At 43.4% G+C, this 26,912-nt stretch overlaps 1 protein-coding gene across 1 annotated transcript in view; it reads right to left on the bottom strand.

Annotated features, from left to right (window-relative positions):
* Elmo1 (engulfment and cell motility 1) overlaps positions 1-26,912 on the bottom strand; it is a 434,336-nt gene that overhangs the window by 233,930 nt on the left and 173,494 nt on the right. Inside the window, 1 exon segment of the mRNA XM_028855855.2 lies at positions 6,063-6,171. Within this exon segment, the coding sequence (XP_028711688.1) occupies positions 6,063-6,171 (109 nt within the window).

The following is a 26,912-nucleotide window of genomic DNA, read 5'->3' as shown; positions in this document are numbered from 1 at the left end:
ATACATACAAAGTAGTTTGTAGCATGGCTTCTAGAAACATGTTCACACGCAGAGACGTAACCCTCAGGAAAATAGCCACCACCATGTGACAGGAGCCACCATTCTGCTACCAATAGACTACAAGTGGAAAGAAGTGGGATTCGTGAGGGTATGGCTGATGGGTTAATCAGCCCTGGGACCTAACTGACTCGGCCCTCATTCAATCAGCTGGAATTTCTATTGACTGTAGCTGAAATCATCCTCACTGCTGCATTATCAGCGTGAGGCTTGTAGGATGTCAGCTTGGCACTGTTCCTGGATCTATATATTAGCATTCTTAGAAGTTCTTCTCACACTCAGTAAACAATCAAATCCTAGAAGTAATGTCCATGACTAGGACACCATTTTGTGTATCAAAGTCCTTCTATTGGTTCCCACAGCCTTTATGGTCAGATCCAAACCCCTCCAGATGACAAATACGTATGATTTCACATCCACATCTGCAGCTGGCATCTCCTCCATTTGCTTGTTCCCCTAAACCCTCCTCTTAACTATACAGAACTATATAGATACATTTTCTGTACCCTCAAGATGCCCACAGGCTGACTGGAGTGTCCTTTACATGAATTAATGATTGCAAAATTTCTTTTCCCTCTGCAGTATTTTGTTGACATTAGACTAATATCTCTAAGAGGCAGTGTTTTCTCTGAACCCTTAGAATTTCAACCCAATTTTTCCTTGCTGGGATTTTCAACAGCCACATGGACCATCCCCCTAGCCAGACATATTTGTTTATATTCTTGGAGTTCTACTACACTTAGTTCTTATGATCCCTACATTCGAAAGCTCGTATGCCTCTCTAGCACAACAGTGGATAAGGATCCAGGCCCTCCTGAGGCTATCATGTGTTTCTATCTGTTTCTCTCGCCCTCTATCCTTCTACCTCTAATCTCTTATCCCTCTCTCCTCAAGAGTTCCCTGTCATAAAAATGTGGGAGCTGGTCTACCACACACTCCTTCCCCACCCCTGCCCATTCCGAAAAACAGAAAGGAGAAAATACTGCCTCCTAGAGATGTTAGTCTGATGTCAACAAAATAATTTTTACTATCATTAATTCATGTGAAGGACACTCCAGTTAGCGTGTGGGCATCTTGAAGATACAGAAAATGTTTTAAATTCAAGCCACATTGCAGGGCGGTGGTGGGGCTTGCCCGGTGGTGGTGGTGGTGGTGGGTGGTGGTGGTGGTGGTGGTGGTGGCGTACACCTTTAATCCCAGAAACAAGACAGGTGGATCTCTTTGAGTTCAAGGCCAGCCTGGGCTACAGAATGAGTTCCGGGAAAAGGCTCCAAAGCTACACAGAGAAACCCTGTTTCAAAAAACAAAACAAAACAATTCATACAACAGTGACTATTAAGATTCTAGCATGTAGAAAAGGTGTTTACAAGTTCAACAGGTAAGTGATTACTCTATTTGTAGCAGAAATTAAGTTTTCATTCATCCATTTGTTTGGGGACAAATGTTATAACAACAAAAACAGCACAGCTATCTCTTTGTTTCTCTCTACTTGAGAGCTAACATCTTCCCAAGGACTCAGTCCTGCAGCAATCATATGGATTGCCTATGTTCTTCCTCCGACAAGAGGAGGGCACCACCCCCTTCCTGCCTCCTTCACTAACTCCAAGCAAACAAACACATATTTCCTATGTTGAAAGCTTAGTCCTCCCTCTCCATCAGTTTTATTCTTGTCACTGGGATTGCCAATTATACATCCTGACTCTGGGTACATGTGATCACATCCAGCTTTGTAAGGATTTTTTGTGAGTTTTAAACCTGAAACTGAGAAAAACATGTCTTCCTCTCAAAAGGGCCTCATGAAGAAGGCATGTTAAAAAGAATGTTCTTTGCTGTCTGTGGGGGGGAAAGCATCCTCAACCCCTTAGAAACACAAATCCAAGGATGTTCAAGTACCTTACTTAAAATGATGTAGTGTTTGGATACGACCTATGCATAGCTGTCCATATACCCGGAATGATTTCTAGATGGCTTACAATAATTAACACACTGTAAGTGGTGCATAAATAGTCATTGTTGTACTAAACAACAATGAGAAGGGAAATATTTGTGCATATTCAGTATGGATGAAATTTACTTTCCAAATAGTTTAAATCCACAGTTGGATGGTTCTATGGAGCCATACTCTATGTCCATGGAGGGCTGACTACAGTAAATTCAAGCCACAAGTAGAGTGAAGAAACAAAGTCATTGTACCAGCTCCCACTAAAGTAGAAACAATATCCCTCACTCCCATAACCTTCAGTTTCCTTATGGAAAGCAAGACTGGGCCACTTGCAAGGAAACAAGAAGAATCCTACTGGTGTTTCAACTAAAGCAATGTTCATTAGTTATTTAAGCTCCAAAAACTGCGTAACAGGTATTATTTTATAGATGAGGGATCAGAAACACAAAATAATGGAGGAGCATGCTGAGACACCCAACAAGTGGCTGAGCTGTGTTTCAAGGAGGCTCCTCAGACCTCCAAATGCCACCATTCTCTTTTCCTGCCTCATTCTGCACAGGTCCTTGGGCATGCTGAGTGCCAGTTCAGTGAGTGACTCCATACACTGTGTCATCAGGGCAGGACCTACTTCATTAATAAACACAGATATTATTGATCTTGAGTGTTACAGACTTCAGTTAAATAACCTTGACAAAGTGTTCTGAGAACAGAAATGGATGTTATTTTAAGCCATACTATTAGAGATAATATTTGCCTCTTGACATCCCAATAACTAGGAAGCAGAATAGCGTGTGTGTATATTTAAGCAACCTAAAAAGAAAATGTTCACATATATTTGGTATCTGTAATTTAGTATGTTTGCTTTAGATACAAAATTATAATTGGCACTTCGAAACTAGATTTCTTCAAGAGACCTAAAATTAAAAATAAGGATAAATAATTTCTAGAAAATTAAATTTGTCTATCTGTAAACATCTTTTTGCCCTCACCCATTAGATTTTTAACTGGGAGCTTCTTTTGGTCTCAGAACTAGTTAACATAGTTAAACTGACCATGGTTTTCAAGGTCAATTATTCACTTAACTCTGAGAAGGTCTCAGAACTGTGAACTCTAGAGTGAGAAGGGGCACAAAAAAGCAAATAAACGAAAAGAAGATGAACTTGCATGTGAAACTAATTTGCCTTTGAAGAAAAATAGGTATCTCCTTCAACATAAGGGTGCATTCAAATTTGTTTTTCATATTAGTAACTTATTTAATATGGCACTGGGCAAAAGGCAATCCATTTAAAAAAGCAATTTTCCTCTTACCATGGGGTGTTTTATCATTTGATGTCTAGCATTCAATCAGAGTGCAGCTGTCCTTTCATATTTTATGAGCAGAAAACAACTCAGTTGGGCATGTTTCCCTTCAGAGACGTGAAAACACTATAAGCCTTGAAAGATGCCCAGAACAGCCTTGCAGATGATAGCTAGCAGGAGGTCAAATTGGAAAGTCAAACTTGAAACCATCAAAATATTGAAAAAAATGTTCTGTATCACAAATAGGAATTATTTCAAACACATAATAAATTTAAAATCACAGGATAGGTTATCAGTCGTACCTCATCTTTTTACTTTCTGAAGTTTAAGAAAATTCTGGAAGTTCCTGGGAAGAGAAACCTATCTGCTTCACCTATATTTCAGTATGCAACCCATTATAAATGTTCAGTAGAATTTTACTGAGCAAAGGGATACAAGTATCCTTATCTCAGGTGAAGGGATAGTACCACCACTCTGCCACTCAACTCCCTCCTCCATGCAGAGGCAGCTTGAGCACCTGCAGTGATCTGTACAGAATGCCAAGGACTTTTCTTCATCAGAAGCTGGGAGATGGAAGAAGAGCAGTTGCACCACTGTGCCAGGGCCATGGGTTATTTGTCTTTATCTTTATCCTGTTATCTCAGTCCACAGGAGTGGGGTTCCATCATTATCCTGAATACAATGGCAAGATCAAATCAACACTGCCGGAATCTAGAACCTGTGACATCTTCCAACTCAACCTCAGCAACAAACAAGAGCATAAACTTGCTAGATGGCTGCGGCCTCAGACTCCTGCCACTTTGGTTCCTTTCCTTTACCAGGATGGCCACACTGACCAGAAGGCCAGCTCAGGTCAGGTCAGGTCCACATTTGCCCTATCCACAACCCACTCCAGAATCTGATCATGCCTCCCAAGCCAGTCCCTTCAGGTTGAGTATTATGCCTCTAACAGCCTCCTCACACTGACATTTCTGCATTTTCAGATCCACAGTGAAGACAATACTTAGATCTTCACGCCAAATGCTACCGTTCTAGGTGTTCTATTCTGGGGACCAGGAGTGGCTAAAAGAGCACAATGACTCTGGTGAGTAATTACCAGAGAGAATACAGTTCCTCTGCATTGCCAACATCTCATTCCCTGCCACCATGCCACTTTTCTGGCAGACAGTGACATCAGGACAAAGGAGATGAACAGAAAGCAGTACAGGGAACATCACGGCACCAGAGTACCCCTCCTGTTTCCCTCAGGATGAGAGCAAGATGCCAACATATGGTACAGGGAAGAGGGAAAGGGTGGGTGAAAATACAATGCAGTTCACTAACTTGAACACAGAACGCCTGGTGTCTCTACATTTTCTAGAAATGGAAAGATTCAGATGGCACTGGAAGTAAGTGACTTTAAACAAACAGTTCCCTCCACAAAACTGAGATAAACACTACATTGTTATCAGATGGAGAGACTCCGTGGGGGTTGTTTGATTTAGGTCTTACATACTTAAGCTGAACAAACAGTAAGGATACCAAAGATAACAATCTCCATTAGGGAAGAGGCAGACAACTTAGATCAGGGATCCCTGAGAGCTGAAATCTCAAGTGACTCAGTGAAGAGCACAGATGAGCAGACTCCTCTAGGTAGGCTGGCCCAGTCCTAATGTAACTCTCCTGTACCCTCATATGCAATGACCTTCCTCGACAGTTCCATTGCCAAGGTTGACTTCTTTACCCAACGGGCAGCCAACGGAAGATGATTGGCTCCTGCTTAGTCCAACACCTCAACTCGTTAGTTTTTTTCTTTATTAATTTCTAAATTTTCTCAACAGTACCTACAGCCTGCTCTCAAATGTAAATAAAGCATAGCTCCTTTTCAATTTAATCATCAGGCTCCTTCCCATTAATGACTCTATACCATTATTTTAAGCTCCCAAAGCAGGTGGCCATATATCTGTGCTTTTCACAACAGAACCGCACACCACCCCCAACGTTTTCCTGATATACACAGTCTTCTCTAGCACTAGTGTTATTAAGCCAAAGAGGAAGGATTTGTATGTGTATGCCAGTTCAGTGGATGGTAGAAAAAGTGAGAATTGGCTGCTTTAATGAGACTCGACATTGGCAAGGAAAACGGAAGCAGATTACGTCATATCCGCCATGCTGAAGCTGGAGCACACCAGTGGGCCACCAGGCCAGGACATTATTGTCTCTTTTCCTGGATGTCCTCTCGTACATTTGGTAATGTGAATAAGAAAAAGAGCCCAAAGCACATCTCTGGCCAATTTTTCATTCTCAGATACCCATTTTCTTCAATAATTCTTTCTTTTTTAGAGTAAATATTCCCCACAACTGAAACACTGGTAACAAGAGAATTTCATTAAAGTATTCAATTTTTTCTTTATAGAGAAAAATTGTTTTGGAAGAAAGTAAAGGAAATGGTCTACAAAAAAAACCCTAAAAACTAGAATACAAGGAAAAAACAGATCTTTTACCTAACCAACAGTGAGGCAGTTGTGATATGTACTCATTTTTACAAAATTGGAAACTCTGCCACAATACCCGCTGAGTTCTCTCTTCCTGTAGCCTTTAACGTTTCTCTACAGAGCAGACATGTAGAAACACATACACAGGAAACCTGAGCCAGAGAACGGACCCATGGTAAAGGCATGTGAAGGTGTCAGCACTCTGGAAATCCAACACATGGGTGGGGGCTCAACCCGGGAAGCTGAGTGCTGCCAGATTTTACACCCAGTGCATATACATTCGTACTTACGCAGCTCGCCCACTTTCAGGATCTCACAGAGCATCTTGGTCAGTTCTATGCTGCTGCGGCCAAAGGGACACTCGTGTTTATCCTCTCGACTGCTGTTCTCAAGCACAATCTGTGTAGAGAAGAGGAAAGTGGTCAGAGAAGGAATTCTGTGACCAAACACATGGCTTACTACAATAAAGACATAAGAAGAATCACCCTGATCTATGGGCCATCCTCAGCCAATGACTACTGGGGCCTTGACTAAATAGAACACAGAGAATATAGCACCTAAGGCTGTGATACTGCTTAAGTCTCCTACAGCCCTCTGACATTCAGGAATATGTTTTGCTTGGCTTGGTGGTTTTCATTTGCACAGAGGTACCTGGGAAGAGTTTTTTAAGATGAACCAATACAGATTTACAACTTAAGTGACAGGACATCACATCACCCTTGTCTCCCAGGCCATCTCTCTTCCGTAGGAACAGTATCTCTGTACAACTTCAACTTCAACATTCCCATGGTTTATTTCCTGCTAAAAGTTCCTTATTTTTGCATGGTCTTACTGAACCATGCCTGGGGAACACATGAAGTAGACCAACAAGGGAACTTCCCTGAGAGTTCCCCAACTAAATGAGTGGTTTATTTTTCTTGCCAACTTGATTGGATCATAAACCATCTGAGCTCAGTAGCACACAACTCTGGGCATGTCTGCAAAGGCATTTCCAGAAATGATTACTGGCATCCAATGTGGGGACATGTATTTCCACATAGGACTTTAAAAAGCTTTTTTTAAAAAAGTTTCAAACATGCCAACACTGAGCCAGACATGCTTTCCTAGTCCCACAGTCTCTCGGGGGGCTGTGGCATAGAGGGACACAGCTCCCAGCTGCTGCCTGCGGGCTTGAGCCAGCCAGTGCCATGTGCAGAGCCATGGGATGAGCTTAAGGCTTGGCTCACATGGTCAGAGAAGGTTGCAGGAGCGCAGTAAAGTGGTCCAAACCAAGAAAACTTTTAAATGGATACAGAAAAAAAATGGGTATAAACAGTCATAGAAAAAAATAGTTTAAAAATAATAAAGTCTTTAAAGAAAGAGTAAAGTAATAAAAAAAAATAAGCCACATAAGGATGGAAAATACACAGGACATCTGGATCCCGTATGGTGCTCTACTGACTTTGGATTTTCTGAATGAAGAGAGAATGGCAGCTGCTGAGAGACGTTGGACTGTGGAAGCGACTGCTGAATTAAACCACCCTATATACTTTAGAGATGTCTCGGTTTCAAAATGGAAGTTGGAAAATATATTGCATTGGGATGGAGGTTATGCTTTTATTTCCACAGGAGATGAAAAGCTATGGATTTCTTCAAATTTAATAGAGATCAGATTTGATCGGGGGAGAATCTTGGCTATAGACATGATGGAAAAAGCCCCCCAAAATTATAAGACAGATGACATATATGCTGATCCTTCTGCATGGGAACAACTCTAAAACTGGATAAAATATGATAAATCTTATTGGTTAGAGAGTCCTCATGACTTCTTATTACATTACACCCTTTCATATGACATGGATGGAGGTTTGGTTATAAAGTTCAAACAAAGTTTTAAAGTTAACAGATGTCTTTTACCTGCTCAAACACAAAACAAAACAAAACAAAATCATCTTTAGCTGGCCTCTATACACTACATACAAGCAGTGTGTGTGTGTGTGTGTGTGTGTGTGTGTGTGTGTGTGTGTGTATTTCAAGAAATAAGAAATTCAAGTAATTCAAGTAAGAAATAAATTCAAGTGCACATGTATGTGTATGTGCAGATATATATGTTACCTTTAAAAGTTTGTGTGTTTTCAGAACAAAAGGTCCAGAAACCAATGATGACAAGGAGTCAAAGAGATCCAGCCTCTCAGAATGCCTCTGTTGCAGTTTCCACAAAATTCTGCCTCCAGAACAACTTCAGCACTGCTAGATAAGATGATCCAGCCTCATGAACTACTCCAGCCAGGACTTCAGATAAACCCTACACTTTCCCATTACACAGAGACTGGACAAAATGATACAGCTAGCTTTTCCAGGACTTGATCATTATCTCAACTTTCTCAGGGTCCCCTAGAGATGCCACTGTCCCCAGACAACAGGAAGCAGTCTAGAGAACACAACACCCATGTTCCCAAGAGGGAGGGTGGATGGTTTTTGGTCATTCAATGGATTATGGATGTTTATCATCATTTAGGGAGGTTAGTTACAAGTTGGTCACCATCAGGAGAGAAGCTGAACAAAGGAGATTAGATTCAGAGATCTCATTCTGAAGGAAAGTTCTTCAATGCCCTTCATCCTTCTTTGAAGTAGATTGGTGCCGCCAGGAGTAAACGTGTCTCACTGTCATGAAAAGCCTTATGTTATTAAAACATCTTAAATGCTATATTCACTAGATCTCTGGAGTTTTTGAAGACCACTCATCTATCTAAAATATATCTCTGTTTGACCTTGAAAACAAACCTAATACAGCCACAAATTTGATTGTTATAGATAGCTAACTATTAACTTGCATTTCTTAGTATCCTAAATAGCTTTTTGTTTTGTTGTTTGGTTTTTTTTTTTTTTTTTTTTGTTTTTTGAGACAGGGTTTCTCTGTGTAGCTTTGCACCTTTTCTGGATCTCGCTCTGTAGACCAGGCTGGCCTCAAACTCACAAAGATCCAACTGCCTCTGCCTCCCGAGAGGCTGGGATTAAAGGCGTGTGCCACCACCGCCTGGCCCTAAATAGCTTTCAAGGACTAGAATTTTACATTACATTTTAAAATGAGCTGCATAGGGGAAGTGTTATGGAATATTTGTGGTGATATTGTATTCTCCAATATATCGTGCACCCTAACAAACTTATCTGGGGTCAGAGAACAGAACAGCCACTAGACAGACATAGGGTCCAGAAAATGGTGGCACTCACACCTTTAATCCTAGCATTCTGGAGGCAGAGATCCATCTGGGTCTCTGTGAGTTCAAAGCCACACTGGAAACCGCCAGGCATGGTGACACACGCCTTTAATCCCAGGCAGTGGTGGCAGGAAACAGAAAAGCATATAAAGCATGAGGACCAGGAACAAGAGCCTGGTTAAGCTTTTAGGCATTTGAGCAGCAATTCATTCTGGATGAGGACTCAGAGGCTTCCAGTCTGAGGAAACAGAATCAGCTGAGGAATTGGCAAGGTGAGGCTGTGGCTTGTTCTGCTTCTCCGATCTTCCAGCATTCACCCCAATACCTGGCTCTGGGTTTGTTTTTATTAATAAGACCCTCTAACAATTCATGCCACAAATATTTGTTTATACTGTAGAAATGTATCTCTGCCAGTAGCTAGGCAAGAGAGACAGGCAGGCAGGGCTTCCAGGCAGAGAGAGAAAACTCAAATCTAGGCGTGCGAGGGATGCCAGAGAGATGCAAAGCAAGTGGGATACACAGAATGGGATAGAGGTAAAAGCCACGTGGTAGAACATAGATTAATAAAAATGTAGACTAATTTAAGTTAGAAGAGCTAGTTGAAAACAAGCCTAGGCTAAAGGCCAAGCTTTCATAATCAATAAGAAGTCTCAGTGTCATTATTTGGGAGCTGGCTTGGTGGGACAGAGAAAGACTCACTACATATTACATCACAAGGCTCTGATCTAACTGGTGCGTAGATTCCTTGATGGAGCCACAAGAGGACAGTGTTCTTAGAGGTGGTGAAATGGAGATGTGGCCTACCTGGATGAAGCAGGTTACTGGGGGTATAAATGTGGTCTACATCTTCCCCTAGATGCTTCCTGTATTCTTTTTTCTCTTCTTCTTGCCTGCTCTGATGTGACCCACTTTGCCATGCCCTCTCACCCCATGCTAGCCTGACACCTGTGCAGCCAAAAGCCAGAATACAAAGCCATCTTTCCTTCAGTTCTTTCAATCAGGCAGTAGGTAAGTGACTAACGGAATAGGGGAAACTGGCCTCTCCATGCTGACAGCATCCACGGGGCATGAGCTCAGGAATTACACGGATGTTGGTGACAAAGAAGGTAAAAACAAAGGGAGCGCCCTTGAATCCCAGGTCTCCTATTCCTCATATAGAGGATACTTCCCTGGAGTCCAAGTCTGGCCTCTCAGTCCATCTTCTGAAAATCCAGCTTTTCATAAGAAATTCTCCTGTCTCCTATAGCTAGCTCAAAATGATCTCACTACTTAAACCCAAGGGAACCATTTTTCACACAGATAGAACAAAAACAGAACACACCAGCTCTCCAAAGTAAAGAAAGTCCAAAGTCATATGTCAACAAAAGCAATAACACTTGAGGAGGCTGCTTACTTTATACACATACAGAACCACATTTTATATATCTGAGAAGCTATGGTTGAAACTCTTTCTGTATAAGGCCAGACTCCTATCCCCTTATTTGCCATTCCTCTTCAGATGCTGGCCTCCCATGAGAGTCGACAAGGATGCTGTGCAGTGGATGTTTCGGTTTCTTTTATTATAGTCTGGAGACAGTCTGAGTGTGTACCACTTCACCCAGCCAGGCTACGCTGAAATTTAATCTCCACTGTGAGGGATTAAGACTGGTGTTTAAAGGAGGGGCCTGTGGTAGATGATCTGAACCAGATCGGATCATCAGGCCATCAGCGCAATGCCCATGACTGAATACTGATAGCTTTATAAAGGAGGTGGGAAGAATGGATGGGAAGAAGGAAAGAGACAGGCAAACAGACACCAGAGGGGGGTACAGATGCGTGTGTGTGTGTGTGTGTGTGTGTGTGTGTGTGTGTGTGTGTGTGTGTGTTTTTCTTGTTGGTTGCTATGCTGTATGTCCTGTACACCTCAGGACTCTTGACAGCAAAAAGGCCATTACCATATGTGGGGCCTCGGCCTTTTAGTCTCAGAACTGTGAGCCAAAATAAATTTCTTTCCTTTAGAGAGTTACTCATCCTCAGACATGTTGTTAGAATAGCGCAAAACAGACCAAGGCTGTTTTAGACCATGAACTCTTTGGTGGCAGGGATAATATTTTATTCACTTAACCAACAATATTAATTGAGCACCTATGAGCTACCAGGAAGATGGCCGAACATCTTCAAGTAAGGAACAAAGCAGAAAAGGGCCCTGACTTCACTGCATTTATTCTGATGGACAGAAAGATGAAAAGCTAAGATGCATTTCTAACCCTCCACACATGTCACAAAGAGAGAAAGCCTGGGAGTCTGTGTCTGCAGGTCAGGTATGCTTCTCTTCTTGTTGACAGTCAGAAAGATCGCTGGGCCTGGGTCTGTGAGCAGGAAAACATCCCAGGTAGAGGGATCAAAGTCAGAGCCCCTTGCGGTGAGTAGGTATACATCAGAAACACCACAGGGTCTGGTCTACTGAGTGGAGGGGCCTGGGGCCTGCAGGGCAGCATCTGGAGCCTGGAACCAGGCTGGAACAGAGTGGTTATGGAAACCCAGATGTCAGGAGAGGCACAGGCAAGAGCATGAAAGAGATCAAGGGAATCTTGAAAGCAGAGAGACAAAGGCTGACACTGACTTATCACTGCTCACAAGGCCACTGCCAGATTGTGACCCCCACTCCCATCACTGTGGACCCTCAGGACAGGGCTCCTGCCAGACAGGGTCATCTCCTGAGTCCTTGAAGCCTAGCCCCCTGGCCAGGGGATACTGTGAACAGTTTCCTCAGACCACATACTTAACCCCCCCTTCTTTTAACAGACTTCTTTTTGGTTCAAAGCAGGAATTCCAGGTTGGAAAAGCAGGAGGGGAAAATAGCTGCATTCCCATCAATCAGGAAATCTTGTTTCTCTTTTTAAAATATTGTATCTGAGACAGCAGATCAGGGAGAAATGTGAATCTCCTGATAATGAGGAAACAAACTGAAGAAAACAGCAAGACGACAGGACATAAAACAAAGCCAGAGACAGGTAGTTCGCATCCAGCTCCAGGCTCCCAGTGAGCACATTCCCTTGTATTTCACATTAACATTCTATTAACATTTCATGAGTGCATCAATATTTAATGAGGATGTGATCCGCATACACTAGGTAGAGTTACTGCAGCCAATAAATGTTCAGGAAACATTTCCAAGGCACAGTTTATTAGCAGGCACTAAATTAAGTAGTAATTTAAGTAATCAATATGTAAATCACTTAGAGAAGCCCTTCTCTTTATTTTCTAATGCATTCTCTATCTTCTCATATTTACCTGCCCAAAGAAAAACAAACCTTCATTCCTGACTCTTGCAGTCAAGACAGGCACAGTATTGAAAGGTCCTTGTTCAAGTGTTAAGGTGGAAAATTTTACAGGAATAATTTAGAAGTTATTATTTCAACCATTACTAATGAGGTTTTACCATAGTGAGAGATCCTACAGGGAAGTAGCTTTTACTTTTTAAACATACTTATATAACTACATCCAACTTCAATATTTTGAAATAAGTCGTGTCTACCTGAGCCAGTTAGAAAAGCTCCATTTGGAAATATCAATGCATACTTTTAAATCTTTATTTTCTCCTTTACTGTTAAATTATACTCTGGGACTGGGTCTTAGTTAGGGTTTCTATTGCTATGATGAAATACCATGGGGAGGAAAGGGTTTATTTTGCTTATTCTTTCTTAGTACCGTTTGTCATCAAAGGTAGTCAGGACAGGAACTGGAGCAGGAGAGGACCCTGGAAGCAGGAGCGGATGCAGAGGCCACGGAGGGTGGGGGTGGAGGGTTGGGGTGCTGTTTACCAAACTTGTCCCTCATGGCTTGCTTTTTATAGCACCAAAGCTCATCAGCCCAGGTGTGGCACCACCCACAATAGGCTGGGCCTTCTCATGTCAATCACTAGGGACACATTAGCCAGGTATGGTGTCGCACACCTTTGAATCCCAGAACTTGGGAGGTATGGGTGGGCAAATCTCTAAGTTCAAGGCTAGCCTGGTCTACAGAGGGAGCTCCTGCCAGGCCTACACAGAGAAACCCTGTCTGGAAAAACAAATAAAACAAAACAAACCCCGACTGGAGTCTCAGGGAGGTACGAGCTCAGTTGAAGTTCCTTTCTCTCAAACAACTCTAGCCTCTGTCAAACTGACTTAAAACTGGAAGGCACTGGATTCCCTAGAGCTGGAATTGTAGGAAGCTGTGAGGCACCTAATGTGGATGCTGGGAATTGAACTCAGGTCTTCTGTAAGAGCAGTATTTGCTCCCTGTGAATGAAATCTTAAAAATCACAACTAGCGACTATCTTAGAATATGTCACATACCAAAATAAGTTATAACCGTTGGCATGTTTTACAAAATAAGAACACCAGACACCGGTGTAATATTAAATGAACTTTATAAAGTATATAATATTTTGTAGTCCACAGACTGTCTTTACCTATTGTCTATCAGCTGATCCCCAACATGTCCACAGGACTAATGAGGAACATATTAACTAATATTTTCCTTTCAAGACTGTTGGGATAACAGCAAGAAAATGTGACTTCCCTGATCATAGCTAGCCTTTGTCTAGCCTGAAGTTCAATTTTTAAAACGTTAGCTGGGTATAGTAGTACACACTGCCTGTAATGTCAGCACTCAGAAGCCTTTAGGCAGGGGGATTTTGAGTTCAAAGCCTGCCTGGGCTACATTGTTAGACACTATCTCAAACAACAACAATTTTTTTCTTTTTAATCTTCCATTACCAAGTATCTCCCAGACCCAGAAGAGTATACACTGGCTTCATACACCTGGCATGAAAGTCAGTGGACTTAGCCCAATTAGGCCAAGGAAGTGTGTGTGTGTGTGTGTGTGTGTGTGTGTGTGTGTGTGTGTGTGTGTGTTTCCCTGTACCTCAGTAAAGTAGTTCCAGAAACTCTAGTCCCTCTAAAATAAACACTTCTCACTAATTTGATGTGGTAACCCCACAGATTTCCATACATCCTACACCCCCATGGCATGCTCAGAACACCTGGTTTTTCTAGCTGTTGCAGATGGGGGGGGCCATGTGACTTGGGCCTGACTAAAGGTATTGAATGCTCAGGCCCAGGCAGCGGCACATTTCTGACAGACAGGATTGCCCACACATGCCCTTTGTTTTTAGAAGCCCTTTGCTGATGAGTACTCGGTGTGCTCTCTCTGATTTCACACTTACTTCCACTTTCCACTGAGGCTCTATCCACCGCTGAGTACAATCGGCTCAGTGGTTCTCGAGGCCAGCCCTGGAGCTAGCCTCTTGACTACTAATGTCCCTCTCATCACTGGAGGTTTTTCTCCCACTCTCGATTTTCTTTTTGTTGCTTTAATTCTAAGTGAGGGTGTGAGAAGGCTGGGTGCTGTTATCAAGGGCCCTGAGGACAGTGTGGAAGGACTGATCTGCTCTCTCCAAAGTCAGTACTGCCCAGTTCTGACACAGGGCCAGGACAATGGAGCTGTTACTCACCCATGGTGGCTTGCACAAGACACTACACCTCCAAGCTCTACAGATAATCCACCCACTTTCTGGGACTGCTGTACCTGGGAAGCCACATTGTGGAAGCAGAGTACCTAGAGTCATAGTTCATTCTCTCTCTGTTGCACCCTACCTTCTGATCCCTCTGTGGCCCTTGGCTAACATGTCGTGCAACACTTTTTACCAGCAACTAAACTAAAATCATAACTGCAAAAGATGGCCTCCCTGGTGACAGGCCTCTGGGGACACATAAAAGCAAGCCAGAAGCCTCCTTGTTCTTTCAGTGGGGGTCTAGAGATCTAGTTGTGTTCTTACTGACTTCCATGGGAAGTGCAGGCTGGGAAGTCCTATTGAAGCAGACACCCACCCAAACATACAAGGTGGAGCAGTACAAAGATGAACAAGGAACCCCAGAACAAGTCCCCTCGTGGCACCCTGCTTCTGGCATTGAAATCCTAATACTAACTATGTAGAGCCACCCTGAAATCATTCACTCTTAGAACCCTTAATGACATGAGAAACACACACACACACACACACACACACACACATAAACACATATACACACACTGTAAAAACCCATTTCTGCCTAGATACAAAATGCCGGTCTCACCCCATGATAAACCAAGTAGTAAATTAAAATCCTGATTTGTAGCAATCAGCTTTCACATACTCCAACACAAGAGTCTTTTTGCATTAATGACAGAATCAGCAGACACCCTGGATACTTGTTAGAGTATGTCTCCAATACCAGATTCCTACAAGGGCAGAGAGGAAGCAACTTTGTCTCCTCTTGAAGACAGTTGGCAGCCAGGCAAGAATATTTTTCCTCCCATCTCCAGTGCAATGATGACTGGTCCCCAGAAAGCCAGAGACAATTACTCAGAAAGCACCAGGCCACCTTATCAAGGCTGTACAAGAGGTTATTTGTGATCATGAATCTTAAGCAACTCCACAGGATTGAACAAACACACCAAAGTCCTAAAAGAATGGTTTTAAGTGGGCAAACAAGACTCCTGTAATTATAGATGGTATTCATGCAGGCCAGCACCCCACAGCAAGTCGGAACCATGGGCTGCTAGCGCACTGGAGTCACAGGGCCACCTGATCTGCAGGTGAAGAGAGTGAGGCTCCAGTTGTTCGAAAAAAAGCCTTAAGAATCCCAGCCAGACAGCCTCAAAAGCTAAGTTTATCTCCCAGGCTTTGTTCTAAGAGCTTGCTTTTATTACCTCCTTTCACTCACAGGATACATAGACACCACCCCACTTCACAGATGGGGACACACATAAAGAAATGTTGTTCAAGTTGTCCAAGGTCACACGGTGCAGAAATAAATAGATCCAGCCAGGTACTTAGTTGGCCCAACCCCAGAGGACACATTCTTTGCTAAGGAGTCCTACTATATGTAAAAGGTGAAATACTCAGCAGCCTTGACTGGGAAAGGACTTAACACACAGGGCACTGTGGCCCTGGATGGGAACAAACCTGGGATAACTCCAGACACATTCTACTTCTAACATTGTACATGTTTTCTCATCTGTTATCTCATGGGAAAGTGGGGCAGAAATGTCTACCATGAAGGCTTATACAGATTTATGGAAACTAAAAATGAGAGTTGAGATCTTCATGGCCCAAAGACCACAGACACGGATGGTGGCGATGGGGACTCTGTACTGCTGTAGCAAGCAGAGGAGCTCTTATTCTGGGTGGTTAACGTTTGCATTTCTGAAACAGTCTTACGGCTCAAGGGCAAAATGGTCTCAAAAGGTAACAGTAAGCAACACACAGCTGCTGTGCACACTATTAACTGCTCTATGGCAAAGCAAGGACTGGGTGAAACAAACACCATCTCTGACTTAGACGGTTCTCTTCAAATTCTTTGAGCATATCTTTAGAACAGTGGTTCATAAACTTCAGTGTGTGCCAAAATCTGCTGGTAGCCTGGTTTAACACAGTGCTGTTTGATGTCCCGAGATTCCATGTCCTTGGTCTAGACTAGACCCAAGAAAATATGTGAGTCAAGAAACTAAACAATTAACTTTCTGAGACACTGCTGGGAATAGGGACTATTAGAAGAACATTTAAGAGATTATTTTATTAAGATTTTTAGCACTATAGTCCAAAAGACAAAAACACACAAAACAAAACTTCCCTAAACCTCACTCAATTTACTATTTAAAATTTCCAGGCAGCTGCACAGGGCTGAAAGCCTCCAATGTCAGGAGCTGAAACTCAGAAGGTTAGAAACAACCAAGGTAGGAGTGAGTGTAACCGGCAGTGAGGGTGGAGAATTCCCAGCGCAGAGTGTCCAGAGAGTTTAGGAGCTGTATCTGAGGGCAAGAGAACGGTACAACCCAGGAAAAAGGAAGAGGAAGAGAATTCATGAGAGGTCAGATTGGTGAAACAGCAAAAGCAGAAAATACACACAGGGAACTGAGATGAATAACAATCTGGACAAATGAGAAAAATGGAATAAAATCCAGTTAATGAGGTAAAATGCATTCAGAACGAAGTTAGGCAGTTGCACATACCAAGGCATAATAAAGGCCATAAATATAAAATGGCAAGGAATCGACTGGGTAATGGTGTAGTAATTAAAGCCTGGAGGTTCATAATAGACCTCGAATTGAACATTAATCAACCAAAAAGAAACGCTCCCTGCACTGTGCTATAGTGCAACAAAAGCCAGACATGTAGAACACATGAAGTAATCACACACTCGCTGCTGGCCCTGCCTGTGAATAAGCAGGGGAGGGGATAAATAACAGAAGGGATGATGGGATAAGGTGTGTTAACGTGTCCACTGACCCCAACATCTGTGACAGAAGCCAAGAAATTGACCCTCTTGACCACCTGGAAGCCTGCGGTAGCAGAGACATTGCTACCCTTCCTCGGAGAGCTGGGCTTCGATGCTTCTAGGTTACTGCATGTGTTGCTGTGCCCAAGGATGGGAACAGGTGTGCTGGGCACCTGTAGGCATCAGAACAGGTTGGTCTCTTTTAAGGAGTGATTTGCTCACTTGATCTTGCACTAGAATCCCCTGGAAACTTTTTGAAAGCACCTGTTTCTAGGCTCTATCTCCAGAATTTCATTGATTCTGGTATGGACCTGGGAATCTGTAATCCTGACAAGTCCCCAGATGAGATGTGCTGCTACTTTGGGTCTAATCTGTGGCTTAAAGTTATTCTTCATGGGGTTCAGAGTGTGGCTCAGTAGTGCATCACTGGCTTAGCATAAATGAGGCCCTGAACTGCCCCCTTGTACTGCAAAAAGGAATAATAAACCAACAAGATAGTCTAAACCTGCCCTCTAAGTTTCTCTTATTAACAATATTCCTGTTTTTAAAGACATGCAAAGCAAAGAGAACAGATGAAAATAGTACATCTGCCTTTTTCTATAACTAATATAAAGTATCCTTAAGGAGTGAGGAGCCCTGGAGAGAGCACGTGACCTTGTGGCTGTTAGGACTAGGGTAGGTGGAAAACAGCAGCAGCTGCTTAAGGTGGTTTGGGGGAAGTGGTAATGTCCGGGAATCAGAGTTGGTTAGTGTGTAACACTCCAAATGCATGGCATGCTACGGAATAGTTCATTTTAAGATGCTCAGTTTTATGGCATGTAGATTCCACCTCAATCTTTAAAAAGACTACTACAAATCAAATGACCGACATGCACAAATTCCCATGTGGTCAGCTTCTTTGGCCCTCACAAGTCTTTGGAATAAGATTCTCATGCACAGATGAGGAAAAAAATTTTTTTGGAAGAAGTTACCTGAAGTTCAGGACTAAGTCACTGTGAGTGACCATAGGTGGCAGTTCAGATGAGTCCTGTAGATATCTACTTTGGGGCATTGTCTCCCTCGTTATATAGTGACTCCATGTAGGTTCCCTCTATACATGTATATAATATATATAGGAAGCTTCTAGTAGTAGATTTCCATATGGTTTTTCATCTCATCCTGTACAAGAATCCCAAAGCTTGTGTATTTCTGCTGAAGAATGGACCCTTGCTACAGTGATTCACTCCTATAGAACCCAGCCTAGATATGGGCCCCTCCTTTAGAAATCACATTAACCCCTCCCCCACACCTCCCCTTAGATATTACCCAAATGACAATTACTCAATAAATCTTTACATGACTTCTTCCTCTAAAACTCTACAATTCTTTATATTTCTTTTCCTAAGGTATTACTCCTATTTTGTCACCCATTGGGACGAGGTTATATGTCTTGGTTTTCCTGGTGGGATCAAGGCCTTGATGGGGTTATCTCACCTGTGAATTCCTCACACCTGCAGAGCGGTAGGTATAGTAGGCATTTACTAAAATGGTGACCGTGCAAGCGAGTGGGCAATGGAGAAAACAGTCCTAACCTCTGGTGGGGCTAGCCATGCATGGTGTCAGCAGCCCTGACATCCAGAAGGAACTCCACTGCACTTGATTTCTACGTGATCTCCTCATGACTTGCCATTTCTGTATGGTCACTGTATCTTAGTCACAGTGAGCTTTGGCCATCTTCCTGTCCCCTGCCTTCACAGTCCCCTTTCTCTTTCACCTATGGGGTGTGCCTGGGCCGCAGACCTCCGACCTGAGTCTTCGCCATGAGGCTGCCTCGGGGCTCCGGTGTCACTTAGCAGGGCACATGTGCACAGACCGGATCCAAGCTCTGGAGGAAGACATTCTTAGAAGCCACTGGTACTGACTCCCTGTGCCTGTTGTGTTCTCAGCGCGATGTCTCCGGGCAGAAGAAGACCTTTACAAGCAGGTCCTAACCTGCCCAAAGCCTCCACTGCACAGGCCTGTTCATGGGTGTTGAGCTCAACTTTCTTTAAGGATTGTAAAGAGATAAACGTTTACATAAGGCTGGAATGTGTGGAAATGTCCTAGCTGTGAGTTTCTGGAAAACACTTGGCCAGTGTGTGCTATAAATGGTTACTGTAAACGCTGAGTGGGAAGCAGAACAAGACACTAGATGATGGGGAGCCAGCTCCCATGCCAAGAAGGTGTCCCCAACACGTCCCACCTGCTGCCTCCACAGTAGCACCCAACCACCCACAAAGGATACCATGGGAATCACAGTGAGTGAGGTTGGGGTAGTCATAATCCGTGAAAAGACACTCAGATACTGATCCCCACCAGGCAGTGAAACTCACTTGCTTCCTAGGAGAAGATGGCCCATGGGCTTTCCTGCCCCTCCACACTCACTGGGGAGGACTTAGGTATCACAGCCCCTGTTATAGTTGGAAATCATCCCTGTGCCCATTCTGCTTTCCTGGCCTTAAGACTGCCCTTTTTGGTGAAGAGCGAAAACAGTCAAGAAATTCCTAAAGAACTGGGTGAGTGGGGAGAGTTCTCCTAATTCCTCCCTGAAGGATGAGACTCTCTGAAGACCGATGTGCAGGGGAAGAGAGTGCAGCAGACCGAGGTAATGGATACCCGTGGCTTTCCCAGAAAGCACCTGGAGCCACTCAAGTGCCCTCAGGAAAGAACCCAGTAGCTGCAATCTGCCACACACTGGCATTACAGAGAGGCGGTCTTCTTTTGGTTCCTGGGAAGCCCACAAAATTAAGAGTGCAGATATGGAGATAGTAGGGAAGGCAAGCATCAGAGTCCTGTAACAAAATTGCTTCATTTTTTTCAGATCCTTTCTTTAAAGACTCACCAAAAATAAATACATTAGAAAACAAACAAACAAAAAACAACCTCTAATGTGGTTAAGCCTGCTACCATGGCCAAGAGGTCATACTGCCTGATGTGCACCTGCTTATACAGCACTGGATATGGGATCTGGTGTTGCCCCCAGGCCTGAGGTCAGGACATGCCCCTGCTAACATTCCTCACATTATGCACCTCACCTAATAATAGCAATCTTCCCCAGCGGTTACACATTGTTAATGCCTTGCCACTTGCCTCAGCCATGTGACAGTCTCACCTGCTCATCAAGGCAGATTCCTTCTTCCCTGCATGAGCAAGGGTCCTGTGGTACAGGAGCATCACAATTAAAAAAACTGAAAGATCAGCCAGGCCACTTCCTTGTGGTTGGTAATAGCAAATTTATAGACAGATGCTCTGCAGGTTAATCATGCTTGTCAGCTTGGTCAGAATCAACTAAGAGACAAGCCACTGGGCACGTTAGTGTGGGATTTTCTTACATTAACTAAAGTGGAAACACCTGCCCTACATCTGGGCCACATCCTCCAGGGGCAGTCCAGACAAAACGTCCAAGGGAAACACTTTCTTTGCCTTCTTGTCTTGCTGTCTGGCTCCTCTGTCGTTGCTGTTTCTGCTGCTTCATTCTTTGCTGGTCAGAAGCCAGCTTCTCTGGGCTTCATGCTTGGACTGAAGATCAGCGGCTCTCCAGGAGTTCTCCAGTCCCTCAGCAGCACACTGGGGCTGCTCAGGCATCCACCAACTTCATGGACTCAGCAACTACCAAGTTCTCAGCCTCTCCAGAGTGAATCTAATAATAACCTTCTTTTACTATATGTTCATTCTTTTGGTCCTGCTCTAGAGAATCCTGACGAATACAGGTATACATGGCATCTACCAGGGACCTAGATTCTAAGAGCCCTTGCTACAGAAGAGCACAGGATCAACCAGCTAAACTGAAGTTAGTTACTAACAACATTACATCTGTAACTAAAATTGTTTGACTTGTTTTTAAAAATATATGAGCCGGGCGGTGGTGGCGCACGCCTTTAATCCCAGCACTCGGGAGGCAGAGCCAGGCGGATCTCTGTGAGTTCGAGGCCAGCCTGGTCTCCAAAGCGAGTTCCAGGAAAGGCGCAAAGCTACACAGAGAAACCCTGTCTCGAAAAACCAAAAAAAAATAAAAATAAAAAAAAAAAAATAAAAAAATAAAAATATATGAAAATACTGCTCATAATTTTTGACTATATACTAAATTTTAGAATCTTACGTTGTATCAATGCAGAACAAAATTTGATAAAAATTAAGGCCAATGTAAAAATAAAATTACCCGGCAATATCACGCACTCCTGGGTATAATAGGTCTATTTCACAGTTCCTAAGGTAGGGGAGCTATTTTTAACGGATATAATAGGATTGGGGGGGGAATATTACCACTTATATTTTATAACACCAGTACCAAATGACCTCTGATTTGTCAGGCAGGTTGCTGATACTGGCTGGCCCAGTATTACACGGTCACATGAGCACAATTCAGAAATGGAAGTCAGCAGTGAGTCACCCAGAATGAGGGCCAGCATATCTGGGGCAAGGCCATCGTGCAGCACACCAACAGAGCTCTCTCTTTGGTCCCCATGCCAAGAGCGACACAGGCCAGAAGGGCAGGTGCAGCCAGGGAGAGTACAGCTCCAGATAGAAACCTGTTTCCACCACTTCCTTCCCGAGGGTAAACCCCCCAGGAGGCATGACACCAAGACTTTCTGGGAGGGGCTGCCCCGGATTTGGTTCAGGCACTCATTTATAAACAGGAGCTAAGTCCCCTGCTCTGGGCTGCAATGGTGACTGACACTGCCGGCTGAGATCCTCTCTACACGCCACCCCCCCACCCCCCCCATCCCCCCGTCATGGGGCTTCCAGGTTCATGAGGGCCACTAGAAAATGAAATGAACAATAAATACCGAGAAAGAAAATAAAAGCACCCGACTTGTAGAAAAACAAAGGAGGAGGAGTGAACAGAGAGCAAGGGAATGGAATTTCTATGCGATTCTCTGACATCTCTGACAGCACAGGAACTCAGGGAGTGAACTACTTGCCTAACTAGGGCACAGATGCACAAGAGAAAAGGCCAGGAGAACGCCAACAGGGCAGTCAGTGGCACACTCAAGGTCAGCAAGGATGCTGTAGAGTGGACTGTGCCTCTCCATTTACATCTAACAGCCCTAAGACTCTGCCTGAGCACATAGTACATTTGGAGAGAAGACTAGTAAGCAAGGAATTGGGGAATGAGGACATCCACGTGAGATGTTAGTCTTGGTGTTCATACAAGAACGGACACTGGGATATACCTTCCCTGAGTAATAATTAGGCAAAGAAGCAGCAGGAGGGCAACTATCTATACACCAGTGACAGAGAGAGACCCCAGGAGAAACGAGCCCTGCTGAAACCTTGATCCTACACTTCCAACCTTGAGAGCTGTGAGGAAACAAATCTCTGATGTTGAAGCCACCCAGCTTGTGATTATTTAATTCTGTGAGCTCCAAATGACAAATACGAAGTACCAGGGTCTGGAGCTGAGTGGGACAGAAGTAGGGGACACAAAGACAGAGCCAAGAATGCTGCTGTGTAGCAATCTCCTCAGAATCCAAACGTCCCCTCGTAGAGGGAGGAGGGCAAGCTCGGGAAGAAACCTAACCTCACAAGCCTGGGGAAGGGGGAACTGACAAGGATCCTGAGACCCACGGCAGCAGGCCGGAACAACTGCGGAGAAAGGGGGTGCTGACCAGTCCAGACGTCCCCAAGCCGTGTAGACAACTCCAGGGCTGCAGCTTCCATGACTCATTACCCATGCTGGGATGAGCCTTTTGCTGACACAGTTGCTTTTGAGTCATCTGTGCTCCTGTATACAACTCCTCACCCCTACTCCTGTAAACACCGCCAAGCTCATTGGTTCACTACATTGGATTTTAGCAGAATCTATGCTGGTGTCAGTGCCCCATCTTGGGGGAGTTGACATCTCTGTTGTACTCACGAAGGAAAGGACATAACAGATGTAGGTGCGCGCCAGTGAGTGTTCTAGATTGTGCTCTGTATTAGGAGGGAACCACTAACAGTCGTGAGCATGGAAGGAACGTTTGGCCAGGCTTGGAAGGATCTCACTATATTTCAATGTGGGATTAACATGTTGAAAAGCAGATAAGGAGAGGAAATCGGGAAGCAGTTAGAGCCAACCAGTGAGTTGTTACAGGACTTTAGGAGAGGGAGCTGATGGGATGCATTATTTTAGCAGTGTGATGGATGTGTATAAAAGTCAGCTGTGAGCATTGTTTGAGGGTAAAGCTAACAGAACTGGATGGTGACATTCAGCTAACAGTTCTTATTGCAATGAAGAATCACCTTGAGATGGAGATTTTCAAGACACCAGGAAGGTATAGTAAAACAAAGCATAATCACTCCCACGACACAAGTCCCAAAGAGGTTTAGCTAAGCCAAAATCCTGCAGGAGAAACAGCAACTTCTACAGTTTCACCATGGGGGGGGGGGAGTAGAAAAATTAAAACCCAAAGGAAGGAATACAAGTAGGAGTAGAAATCTATGAAATTGAAAACAAACACAATAGAGAAATACCAAGGAAATCAAGTTGACTCTTTGTTACAATCAAGAACAATTACTACATAATAACTAACCTAAGGAAAAAGGAGACAAAACAATGTACAGACACTGAAAATGAAAAAGGAGCCAATAACAGAATCTCACAGATAGCTCTATGCTCACACAGTCAACAATTTAGAGGAAAGGACTAATTCCTTGAATGACACAATGTACCAAAACAGATCATCTGAGTACGTCCAGGTCTATTAAAGAAATTTAATCAATAATTAGTAACTTCCCAAACAGGAAGCATCAGGCACAGATGGTTTCATTGGTGAATTTTATTAAACAGCTAAGGAATGATATGAACTGATTCCTTACAATTTATTCCAGAGGACAGAAGCAAAGAACTCCTTCCTAAACTCTCTTAGGAGGGCAAATCACCCTAACACCAAAATCAAAGGCATGGCAAAGAAGGGGGTCTTAAGATCAGCCATTCTTTTAACATAGATGCAAAATTTCTCCATAAGCATTTAACATAGGGAACTGGGAACTCAATGTTCACACAGACAGCTGTATACAATATTCATAGTGGTTTTATTCACAATAGTCCAAACCACAAATGAATCATGTTTGTCAATGAGCAAACAGTAAAACAAACTGTGTCATACGAATCCATTGAACATTACTTAGGAAAAACAAAAGAGAACATTTTTGTTGCAGATAACCTGCACACTTTAGAGAATTGTGCCCAGCGCAGAAATCTAGCCCCAACACTAAATGCTCACGACTCCACCTACTTGACATTCTTTAAAATCACAAAATCAGAGATATGGGGGACACATTGGGGATCACCACAATAAAGAAGAGGATGAGAGTGGGGAAGAAGTGGGTGGCTAAAACAGTAAACATGAGGGGGAAACAGCTCGCCACTCCTGACCTCTGTGGTGATGTCCATCATATGCAAAGTGCATTTTATGCAATGTAAAGCACAATGACATTATATCAACAAAGGAACTATAAAACATTCAGTATAATCTAAATGTGAATAAAAAGAATCATACATCACAATTAACTGAAAATCAATTGATATAAACCATAGTATTAACAAGTTCAAGATATACTAATACCAATAAATACAAAAAAAGCACTAAACAACATATAACACCCAACCATGACAAAAGTCTCATGAACTTAAAAACAGAAGGAAATTTTATCAATCTTGTAAAGAATATATAAGAAAACAACAACAGCTAATATCACACTTAAAGGTGGGACACCCATCACTTTGTCCTTAAAATTAGATACAATATCCCCCCACCATTCCTATTCAGTATCTTACTGGTAGTCTAGGAATGAAATAAGGTAATAAAAAGAAAAACTGCTACAGATTAGGAAGGAACAAACACTCTTTCTGCATTTGTTCGCAGATGGCATGATTGCTCAAAGCAAAACTCCCTGCAACTGCTGGGCAATTCCAGCAAGGTAACAGGACAGCAGTTCTTCTCTAAACCTAAAACTGTCCAACTGCAAAGGCCATCAGTGAGAAACAGCAAAGTCAGGAAGGACTGGAAGCCTCCTATCTCTCTATGGGACCTTGCCCTCTCCACGGAAAAGGCAGGAGCAGGCTTTTACTCTCTGAGCTCCTGCACTGCAGCTACAACCACATCAGTGGGTGCCATGCAGGAGGAAGAAGATGCAGGCCCTGAGGCAGCTCTGCACTGGCCACGCAGATGGACATACACCTGCAGAAAGGAGCTTCATAAGCACAGCGGAAAGAAGCAGGGCTTGTCACAAAGGAGGGAGCTAATAAACCTTTACTTAAATCACCATGTAAGGAAAGAAAACAGACAAGGTGGACTCAACGCGGAGAACAGATGTGCAGAAATAAGAACTCGACCTGAGGCGGAAAAACCACAGCAGCCCCTGAGAAGCAACAGCTAATGCCAACAGGGCCATACAGGTGGCAGCCACACATAAACCTTCTATAGCTTATAAGCCACAATGGACTTGGGTTTGTAATGTGCCAACTACACATCGTTCATCACACAGTGAGATTTTTTTTCGGCTAACACACCAATAATTTAAAGTCTACTCTTTCCGTTTGCTACTGTAGGTTTAACCCAGGGCCTCCCACATGGTAAATGTATGTAAGCACCATGCCAGTCCTTCCCATTGCTTTAAAATTAACCAGAAGACCCTGCATGAAACTGAGTGAAAAACTCTGAACTTGTAGCTCAGCTTGGTCTGGAACCAAAAACGACTAAATCAATCAGGGACATACCCATGTTCAAACAGAACTACTGACATCCCAGACACTGTGAAGAAGGAACAGAAAAGCAGGTGGGACAGGAGCTGGCAGGTGGTCTAATGACACCCTATATCTGTTGCGCCCAGCAGTGTGTCCCTGTGTGTCTGCCCTCTGTCCCCAAAGGACCAGTCCTATGAAATTAGCCAGGCCCATGTTTAACAATGATCTCATCCTAAGGACTGAAGCATTCCATTCAAATCTTTGGCTTTGGAAGTCAGAATTTGTGCTTTCCAGCCCGATTAGTAAATCTAATCACATGCATTCACACTCTCAAGGGGTCCCGATTGTTTGGCAGTAACAGCTTGCGTATTCACAATCAACGAAATTAATGCTGCTATTTTTAAAGCATGAAAAAAAAATTTTAAAAAATCTGTACACAAAAAACAAGCCTCTGAGCCACGGACCTTGGTCAGAGAAAGAATGAAAATAAGAAGAGGCAGGAATAAAGTATTTACATGAATTATTAAACAAGGAATCATTTTTAAAAGTCCCTGCAAGGCTCTGCTGAGGGGTCCCTGCTATTCTCAGCTGAATCTTTGTCCCTCATCACCTAGAAGGAACATGTCACTCAAATGAAAAAGGTTCCTTTACACGAAACTGTGTGTTTAACTGGCAACATATAATTTTATTTTAAAAAAAAATTAGGAGCAATTGCTGCTGAAGCTGCTTCAGGGACAAGGGGAGGGGAAGATCTGTCAGAGCTATGGGAACAAAAAAATGATGCTCCAGCAAGCTGTATTCCAATCATTTGCTTCATAGTTAAGTTTAATTACATATTACACACTGTCCTGTAATTATGCTGCTTGGAAAACTGCCAATTTCCCCCTTGGAAATGTGAAAAGTTCCTTAATTCACTTTGAAGAGTCAGCATCGCCTCCACCCGCACCCGCCTTAGCGCACGTGGACTACTAT

Source organism: Peromyscus leucopus, chromosome 5, assembly GCF_004664715.2.
Source record: "Peromyscus leucopus breed LL Stock chromosome 5, UCI_PerLeu_2.1, whole genome shotgun sequence".
In the NCBI taxonomy this organism is placed as follows: Eukaryota; Metazoa; Chordata; class Mammalia; order Rodentia; family Cricetidae; genus Peromyscus; species Peromyscus leucopus.
Note: the sequence above shows the minus strand (reverse complement) of the source record. Positions and strands in the feature narration are given on the sequence as shown.